The sequence below is a fragment of the Lepidochelys olivacea genome (genome assembly GCF_965140295.1).
Source record: "Lepidochelys olivacea isolate rLepOli2 genome assembly, chromosome: 4".
Lineage (NCBI taxonomy): Eukaryota > Metazoa > Chordata > Testudines > Cheloniidae > Lepidochelys > Lepidochelys olivacea.
Window position 1 is genome coordinate 116,636,098 of NC_140414.1, and position 10,076 is coordinate 116,646,173.

At 41.3% G+C, this 10,076-nt stretch overlaps 1 protein-coding gene across 8 annotated transcripts in view; it reads right to left on the bottom strand.

Moving 5' to 3' along the window:
* SLIT2 (slit guidance ligand 2) overlaps positions 1 to 9,485 on the bottom strand; it is a 423,995-nt gene extending 414,510 nt beyond the window's left edge. For all 8 annotated transcript variants that reach the window (XM_084626161.1, XM_084626159.1, XM_084626160.1 and 5 more), the window contains exons 1-3: positions 8,424 to 9,485; positions 5,944 to 6,015; positions 4,555 to 4,626 (exon numbers count right to left, since the gene is read on the bottom strand). In XM_084626161.1, the coding sequence (XP_084482287.1) occupies positions 4,555 to 4,626; positions 5,944 to 6,015; positions 8,424 to 8,635 (356 nt within the window). In that variant the 5' untranslated portion in view covers positions 8,636 to 9,485. The remainder of the gene's footprint in view (positions 1 to 4,554; positions 4,627 to 5,943; positions 6,016 to 8,423) is intronic.
* Between the last annotated feature and the right edge of the window lie 591 nt (positions 9,486 to 10,076).

The window sequence follows — 10,076 nt, forward strand, 5'->3', positions numbered from 1 at the left end:
GGAAGTGTCCAGAGTTTACTCCTTGGTACATAATTGAGCTCCATAATTCAAGTATTCCATTAAAAAACCCTCTATAGGCCAGATTCTGATCCTCTCACATGCTCCTTTCGCTCCACACTCTGGCCCCCATGCTCTTCAACTGGTCCTACTGACATTTGTGGGGCTACTCACATAATTAAGGGGTTTCTAGGTACCATTCAAACATTTCTAGCCCTTATATTTGTAAACATGAATCGAGTGTTACCAGGTGTGGTAATTTCTTCCTGAATTTGTTCATATCCCTGAAACAATGGCCGAGAGGCATAAACTGCCCTAATCAAAATGGTCTGTGAACACTGATGCCTAAAACAACAGTTTCCATATCAACAGTTAACTATTTCCCTGCTTATCACTTGAGCAGAAACATCCAGTTAAGGTGCTTACCTCACAATCCTTAACTCCCTCCTCTCAGGCTTTCTGGACCAAAAGCTCCATGTCCCCTCCTAACTGCTAAAATGTTCAGTTTCTATTACTCCCTTGCCCCATTAGATTCTATAGTGCAGTTAGGCATTATCAGTACAAATATCTGTAGCCAACTGAGAACCAAGAATGCAGAGATGGCATAAAATAAACTGCATTTAATATAAAAAGATGGGACTACTCTAATGACTAATTCATTTTTATTTAAACAAAAAACAATTTTTAAGTCTGACGCGGTCATGAAATGTCCACTAGAATGCCACAGAATTTATAGTTAACTTTCCAAAACGTAAATGGGGGTCTTGTTAGAGGTTTGTACATAACACCATATGTGCATAATATTATACGACAATGTTATTTCTTATTAAATGAAACTGTATTACGGCTGGAAATAAGTTCTTAACTGTTTAAATCAAGATGTTATTTAATCTACAATTGTATTGACACTTCATTGGTAGTTTATTTTGTTTTTGCTTTAGAAAGGGCTCAAGAAATGGAATGTTTTCCCTTTGCTCTTCTCCACACAAAGTTTGATTCTGCAAAGTGCTGTGTGCCTTCAACTCCCAGTTATGTCAATGGGATACAAGGGTATCAGCACCTTGCAGAAATGAACCTGCAAAATAGTACTCACACCAGTCCTTACTCTCCCAAGCAACTCCATGGAAGACATGGGTTCATTTGCATAAGGAGTATTTATGAAACTATTGGTCTGCAAGTTCGAGTTGAGCAGCTCATATTTCAGAGGATCTGGAGATTTATTTATCTGGGGAAGGGAAGAAGAGAGGGTGATCCTCTTTGTAAATCGTTAGATAATTACTTAATATATCTTATATGTAATATTTGGAATTCTCATTAAAAACTTTAGCACAACCAAAAGACATTACATTTGACACAGATGATATCTATGTTTATGTAACTAGCTTATAAACAAACTAAAAGTAAGCCACAGCCAATGGCTCGGAGGCACTTTGTTCACAATATTAAAACCGGTATATTACATCAAAAATGATCTGACAGTAGCTAAGCTTGCTCACTAAGAAATGTGGCATTCTACATTTAAAGATTATGCATCCTTAAACACAACAGCCTCGCTATTTTATGTATGAAAAGGGAAACGTTTGACGAGAGTATCCATAAGTTTCCTAAGAAATGGTTTGGGATTCCAGAATCCCAAGGAGATTAATTGGCTGTCAGATAACAATGTGCCTCCATCAGATGGACTTGGCAGTTGTAAACAAAAGGAATTTTCTCAGCTTTTCCTCACAAATATGAAATATTTGCTCTTAGCCAACAGCTGGGGTGATTTAAAGAGATCCTGCATATATATTAGTTTCATTCAAAACTACAACCCACCTCAAAACATCTGACTGGACTGCAGCAGAATAGAAAAAACCTAATACCATTAGAGAAGTAAAAGCTTTCAGACAGAGGACAATATAGTATCTAATTGGGAAATGTATCTAACTAAGTTTAGTAAAAGAAATACAAAGGTCCCAGTTTGTTACTTGAAAAGTGTCATCATAAAACAAAACCTCACAGTTAAAAAAAACCAATACCTGGATGTTAGTTGCACCTGTCTTGAAAAATCATTTTCATTGATTAAAAACTTAAATAACCATGTTAACGTTTGTAAGAATTTGCTTAATATTCCAAAGCAAAGAAACTTATATTTTACATTCTATCAAATATTTAGATTCTTATTCCTGGTGCTCACACAGGTAACATCAGTTAATCCATTTAAAAGAAGTCAGACTCACTGATCAAAATTAAACACATCATGATTTTGTATTTAAGAGTCTTATATTGGAGAAGATTTTCAAGGAATGTAGCACAAAAATAAAAATAATATTTCAAAGAGCTAATTAAGTTTACCATAAGAAGGATCCTTACTATAGGATATTCAGGAATGAGTAGAATTATGAACTACTTTGACTGTAGACAATTCATTGAGTTTATTAGTTGAGTAACATCAAATCAATTATTAAGACACTGACCTTCTGAGGTCTTTGACTAAGGATAAGTATGAATATTTCAATCTTACAGTACAACCTATACTGCTGTTCCATTTTCTGAGGTTAAGGTCCAGAAAACAGATTTAGGAATATTTTAAATATATGTTCTGCATATTACCTCTCATATCATAAGAGCAGAAGTTCTAGGGTTTACTAGCCCCTTGACCTTGTATAAAATTCTAACACATTTTTAAAGATACAAGTTCCTTTATAAAATAAGGCATTAAGAAAGGAAATTATAGGTTTTTTTCAATTGCTTTGAAAAAACTTGACTATTCAGTTCTCAAATATACTAGTCAGAACACATTACAAATTTCTGACAGAGCAGCAAAATTGTTACATGATAGCATTTTCACTTTGCAGGTGCTGGCGGGAAACTCATTCCTTACAAAAAGAAAAGGAGTACTTGTGGCACCTTAGAGGCCAACAGATTTGAGCATAAGCTTTCGTGAGCGACAGCTCACTTCCAATGAAGTGCGCTGTCGCTCACGAAAACTTGACTAACCAATTTATTTGAGCATAAGTTTTCGTGAGCGACAGCGCACTTCATTGGAAGTGAGCTGTCGCTCATGAAAGCTTATGCTCAAATTTGTTGGCCTCTAAGGTGCCACAAGTACTCCTTTTCTTTTTGCAGATACAGACTAACATGGATGCTACTCTGAAACAAATCATTCCTTACAAGGAACCAAAAACTACATACTTCATCAAAACCTATGTAATCAATGGATTTCTACAGTTAAACGGATAGCTGCTAAGTCAACTTTTGACTAACAAGTTAGAAGATCATCACTAGCCTTATGTTTGTATTCACATGAAATTACTTTAAATATTACAGACACCAGACAAGGATACAGAGCATGAAACAAATCAGGAAGACATGTGAGCTGAATTTTTCTCACTTATACTGTGTAAATCAGGAATAACTCCACAGAGGTTGGTAGGGTTACACTGGTGAAAGGCTAAATCAAACCCCAAAAGTGTACTTTTAAAAAGAAGCCATAAAATACGGGGCCTGATCCTTCAGAATTGGGCCCCATGTTTTAAAAAGCAAAGTAGTTTGCTGTATTACTAAACTATGCTCACACATCTATTGTAGTGTATTCAGCACGTACAGAGTGTACAATATTTTACCCCATTCTACAGATTATTAGAATTTTAATACACTAAAGGCATCTTACCCTTAGAGATACAATATTGTACACAACATAATCCATACATTTCTACAACTAACTGTTTTCATATACAGCATCCAAAAGTAGTATCCTGGGAAAGTTTGCACTGGAAACTTGTAAAAAGCTAGCAATGCAAAAAGCGAATACATTTTAAAGAAAAACAGAGCTCAGCTTTCTATTTACTATTCTTAATGAGGACATCTGTATTTTGCTTACCATCTCTATACTTCTGCTTCTCCTGAGTGTTTTGTGACTCTCCCCCCCCCCCCCCCATTCATCAGCTTTTAAAGATGGCAAAGCTAAGTATTTTAAGGGAACAGAACCCAATAAATAATATACTGCTCATTTAAAAATATTTTGTCTGGAGAGAGTTTCAACAAATTTTATTATTTTGTACAAAACAGAGGTAGAGGAATGCACATGCTGAGCATTTTTCTCCATATTGTAAGAACAGAAAACACACTTTGCATCAAGTAAATATTATAAAGTTTCTTCCTACACAACGTTGTGAACACTCAAATTTCACCAAGACTAAAATCTCACCTTTTGTCTCAAGGAAAAGAAAGGGTGGGGGGGGAGGTTAGAGGGAAAAAAAAACTTTAAAGTTTCATGCTCCATGTGGGAAAAAAAAGTTATGTACGTAAGTACTTGTGCATTCAAAGCAGACTATTTTTTTTAGTGTTCATGAAGTTATCTTTAGATTCAAAATGTAAATTGCAGTTTTCTTCAGAGTATTTAGCCAGGATTTTCCACCCATTGTAAGTACTCTCTGAAAACTGCCTAGGGCTCTTGTTTCTCAAACATTTCAAGAGTGACTATAAAAATCAAAGATCTAGTGCCCTGAAAGACAAGTGAAATGACAAAATTATAAGAAGTTATGTTGTCATATGTTTGGAATTAAAAATACTTACAGCCTCTCCAGCTCTTTTAAATCCTGGAATGCTCCCCTTTCAATAGTGCTAATCTTGTTTTCCATGAGCTGACTGAAACGTAGAATATATATAGTGAGTTTTAACGGCTTTATGATTATGACTGCATTAAAACCTGCTATTGCTGTACTTCACAAACTGGCAGCTTGCAATCATTTCACCTTTATTAACTCTACAATTCTTATTCCAGAGTGAGATTTCACATCCAATTTAATATATTTAGAACCCCTGTCACTCCATTGGGGGCACATGTGCACAAACGGGGGGGAGGGGGGAGAGACACGGACTCAGTCTCTTCATCATTAAAGGAAACCATAAAAGCAGATCTTAAACCTGCTCAAGAACATTAAGATCATGGGTAAGAAAATATACCATTTACTAAGGAGCAATGATATAAAACTCCAATTAAATATATCGTACAACTGATCTACAGTTTGTAGGGAAAATAAAAAGATAATTATTCAGTGGATATTTCACAATTCTGTTTATACACCTATATATCAACTGAAAATATGTAGAAATATGTCCACAACACCACACATCAGCATTTGTATTTTGATCTAAAAGGTATAATTAAAACAAAAGATGGTTACAATTTTTCTCTAGACTTAAAATTGTTCCACTTATGACAATTCAGTCCCAAGGAATAATTTAGCTTCACTGAATAAAATAGCAGTAATCACAATTACAGTTTACTTAAGTCACATTTAATCAATTTATAACCAGCAAAAGTTAATGTAAAGACCTTTAAACAATATACGTGAAGCTATCCAGACTAAAAAAATCCATCCAGAAAGATACAATACCTATTGTTTTAGTTTCTGAAAAAGCAAACATTTTTAAATTGAAGAGTTGGGATTAGATATAGATATTGCTTGTCTTTGGTTAAGAAATACTTTCCATTTTCTTTCATTTCATGAATTTCCTTTTGCACCAGTTTGAAATTGAACATGTGTATACTCAGCTATATGTTTTAATAATCCTAAACTAGCGGTCTACTCAGCTAGTTTCTTTTCAATTAATTTTAACCAAAATACAAGATTTCCCTTTTCATGCATTTGTAAACTACCAATTTAAAGCCTCAACTTATTTTGCTATATTTGTAATTTTAAGGGAAGTGTACAAATCACTAGAGGCTACATATAAAATTGCTACTGTGGCATTTTCCAAACTTTTTTGTCACCCCATAATTGCTTTTCTCCGCCCCCATTTATTTTAAGTTCAGATGCTGCAGCATAGAAGTTAAATGTGGTAAAATATACAGCTTTACTTTTTAAAAGCTAAAAGAACTTTTTGAAAATTTAAAGTCTAACCTACATCATGTAATTTTAACACACACCATAACAGCATAAAGTAACAACGAGAACTTACAGGACTCGAAGGTGTCTTAGGCCAGTAAAGTCAGTCTTTGTGATTCTTGTGATATTATTTCCATTAAGGTCCCTAAAAAGAATCACGTATTAGCAGAAAAATGAAACAAACATGCAACAGAGGATTTAAATTATTATTTTGTTGGGGTTCATCTTTAGTGCTTTAAAACCAAACAAGAACTTAAATGTGCCTGATACTTAATTCTTAACACTAGCTCTGTGTGAGTTGCTGACAATAAGTTGGTTTATTTTAAAGTTAATAGTTTTAAACTTTGTAAGAAGAGACCCTTATTAAAAAAAAAAATCTATTCACCATTATGTAGTTCACGTTTACACTAAGTTTTGGAATCATCAATTTTGTTTATCACAAAAGTGTATCTTAATGTTTTTGTAATATTGGTATCTAACTACAGTTAGAACCAACCAACATTTAGACAGAAAACTCTTAACTGTACCAACTGAAAAAGTATAAAAACTATGACCAAGTTACAGGTAAGTCAAGAAATCAAGTAATTAGGAATTTATTTGACTAACCACTTTTGCAGTGTATTTAATAAATGTATTACTAAACTTCCTATGGCAAACAGTGCTTAGAAAGAATCAAAAGACTTGATCTTCAAAGATTTACATTTATAAGGATTTACCTTATAATACTATGTTTGAAGAGTTTAGTTTTCATACTTTTACAGCTCAGGAAACCCCACTGTGACTGTAAAGTGCAAACTCAGAGGCAATGATGGAAATAGTATTCAGGCCTTGACATTTTTGTTCAGATTTCAGCACCACTTTCCCTTCTGGAGTTACTACCCCTCTTTCTGGCATCTTAGGTCAAGAACTAAGCTGGCTCTGGTTCCAATCATTACAAGTAAAACCAGGCTTTGCTGTGGCTTGAATATCCTCCTTGATCTAAGTCATAAGGGAAACAGTGTTACACAGAAACTAAACTTAGGATTACCGATCATTTATAATATTCTTTTTGAAAAATCAGCACATTGTTATTTTAAGCAAAAGTGGCAGGAAACAGTTTCCACTGAACCACGCACAGTTTCTTCACAAGAAAGATCACAGTGAATCACTTTGGGATTTGTCTGAGTGCAGACACTGCTAGAGTAAGATGTGTTTATACTTAAACCTTTAAACTGCTTTGAACAGCATGAAACAAACAAGTGACAATTATTTTTTTTAAATCTCTTCTCTCCCTCCTTTCCCCCTTACCCCTTTTGGAGAAGCCAGGATGGTATTAGATCCAACAGCTCTTTCAGGAATATTATGTATGCTTTTCACAAACTGAATGGATCATAATTTGTATGCAGCATTGTTGTAGCTGTGTTGGTCCCAGGACAGTAGAGACAAGATGGGTGAGAGAATATATTTTATTGGACCAATTTCTGTTGATGAAAGAGAGCAGCTCTGGGCTTATACACAGAGAGCTCTTCTTTAGGTCTGGATCCTAATTTGACGGGGGAGGAAGTCAATCAGGGCTAGGGACAGTTTAATCAAGGCTGTGACTTGAGGCAGTAGTATGTGTAACTGGGGTGAAATCATGTTGTATGCCCGCTTAAGGGGAGCAGAGAAAGCAAGGGCAGCTTGTGTCCGGAGGCCAAGACACATGGAAGGATTTGAGCTTTTTCCTAGGAGAAGAGGGAGTGTAAATATAGTCTCTGCCCCCCCATCGCTTTGCATCTGCTCGGGAATTCCCTCCACTCTTCCCTTCGAAAAGCAGTGTAGCAAAAAGGAAAGTAGGGGGGTTAATTGCCGTTTGCCCGCCGCCGGGGCGCTCTGTCCCAACACTCAAGGGCCTCCTTGCCGAGTCCTGGTTTTGCACACCGCCTGGGAGCTGGGCAGAAAGGGACACGCCGCAGGAAGGGGAAAGGGAAGCAGAACTTGGGTAGTAGCTAAGCCGAGCCCCTTGGGGCGAGCGGTCCCAGCCGGCTCCGGTTCCCTGCCCCCATTTTAAAAGCCAGAGCGAAGTTTAATTGGCAATGACAAAACTCCCCCCCTCATTCACGGGGAGGGGGCAGGACGACAAGCGAGGCACCCTGACACACAGCGCAGGGGAAACTGCCGCCCTGTGTGTCGCCTCCTCTTACCCTGCAGCCAGCGGCCGCGCGAGAGGAGAGGCGGACTCGCCTCCCGCCGCCTTTCTAGTGGGAAAGGCGAGGCGGTGGAACGAATGGTTTCCCTCTTTCATGTCTCCTAGCGTTACCCTGGAGCCCACCATGAGGCGAGCGGGAACCGGCCCAGGAGCGTCTGAAACCTAAGCAGAGCCTCCCGGGAGTTTGAGTGTCACCTGCCCCACCCCAGGCGCTCTGCAGCCAGGCGGCTCCACAGCGATGGGAGAGTCCAATCACACGGCCAACTGGGGTGCTGCTGGAGGGACGGCGCCCCCCGCCCCACATACCACAGCCCCCCGGGGAGGGCGAAGCGCGCATGGGGTAGGGAGCGAGGCGCTGTGCTCCAGTGGCTCTGGGGGTTACTTACAGCCTTTCGGTGTTGCGGGGGATGTTCCTCGGGACGCTCCGCAGCGCCAGCCCGTGACAGTCCACGGTGCTGCCGGAACAGGAGCACTGAGCCGGGCAGGGCTGCGCCGCTACCTCGCTCAGGATCACCAGCAGCGCGAGCCCCAGGGAGAGCCTCCCGAAGCCGCCCATCCTCCGCCGCCGAGCCTGCGCCGCCGTCGAGCCCTGCAGCATTGGCCCCCGGGCCAGGGAGGAGCAGGGAGAGAGGCAGACCGCCCCGCAGATAACACAGGACACAACCGCCCTCCTGCTCCTCAGCGGAGCGAGTACTTGGGCAACTTGAAGCGTATGAGAAAGCAACCGGAGTCCTTCGCGATCCGAGGCGGAACCAAAAATCCCTGGCAAGGTAAGAAGGGTGGCACCACTCCGCCCCTGGAACCAACTTCGCTGGGGGGGACGAGCCGGGGTCTCGTAGCCCTTCTGGTGGCAGAGAAGATGCAGGACTTGTTCTTGGCGCACACACTCCCTGCAAATGCGAAGCAAAGCCACCGATTCCGGAAAGGGCAGAGCTGGGTGACTCCGCTTCTTCCTCCTCCTTGTCCCTTTTAACGATCCCCCCACCCCGCTAGAAGCCACGGACCCCACGTTTGCTTAAAGCTGCATGTTTCCCATAGAACTGCATTGCGACCAATCGCCCAGCGGCACCACACGCGAGCGATTCAAAGCACTTGGGCAGAGCGGCTCACACACACGCTTCCCCCACCGACGGGCTGGTTACAGTCTTGCAAGGGGGTGGGGGCTCGCTCTGCAACTGCACACACACACACTTCTGCAAGAGGAGCCTCAGCAAATCATACCTCACTCCCAAAGCATTCATCAAACTGCCTCCGGGGTGGGGAGGGGGGGAGGGAAGAGAAGAGAGTCAACACACAAGATGATGTTGGGTTGTAAGCTCCCAAAGCCAAGTTTCGCAGGAAAGAGCTATTCCCGGAGCAAGACAATCAGGAGCAGTTTGAGAAGTGATCCGTTGCCCTGCTGCAGAGAGCGCTCATCCACCTCCTCCTCCTCCTCGGTGACAGATCACAGCTATCGATGCCCTGACGATCCTGGGAGCACAGCGAGACAGCAACGCTAGCGAACGTGGTGTGTGTTCCCTCTCGTCTCCCGGATACAGCAGCTCTGCCGCAGCAGCAGGCACCTGATGGGAAAGGTAGGAACGGTGGGGGTCGTGTAGGGGAAGACAGTTCAGCAGCTCCTGCGATGGCTATGCAGAGGAGCTGAAGGAAGAAGTTTCCTTTCCCCAGCCTGGGAAGGGAGAATGCCTAGGAAAGGTTTCCGTTCCCCTCCCCAATTCCGGCAGGCGCACCTGAGGGGGGGGATGTCTGTATAAAACAGTCCAGAGCTGGCTTCAGCCCCTGTAGCTCCCAGGCGGCTGGTCTCCTCCTGCACACAGGGAGAGGAGAATAGGGGGAGGGGGTGGGACAAGAGAGACAACACGCAAGCTCCTTCCTTCACCCCCTTAAGTCTCTCAGTTTGAACAATAGGATGAGACACATACGCAGGCCGCTTCGCTTCCCCGTTGCAAGGTGTGTGTCACTGCTAGCGCTGCAGAAAGTGCTTCCCAGGGCGACACAAAAACCTGGGCCAGCGCTTTCCAAGCTGCTGCTGCTTGGCT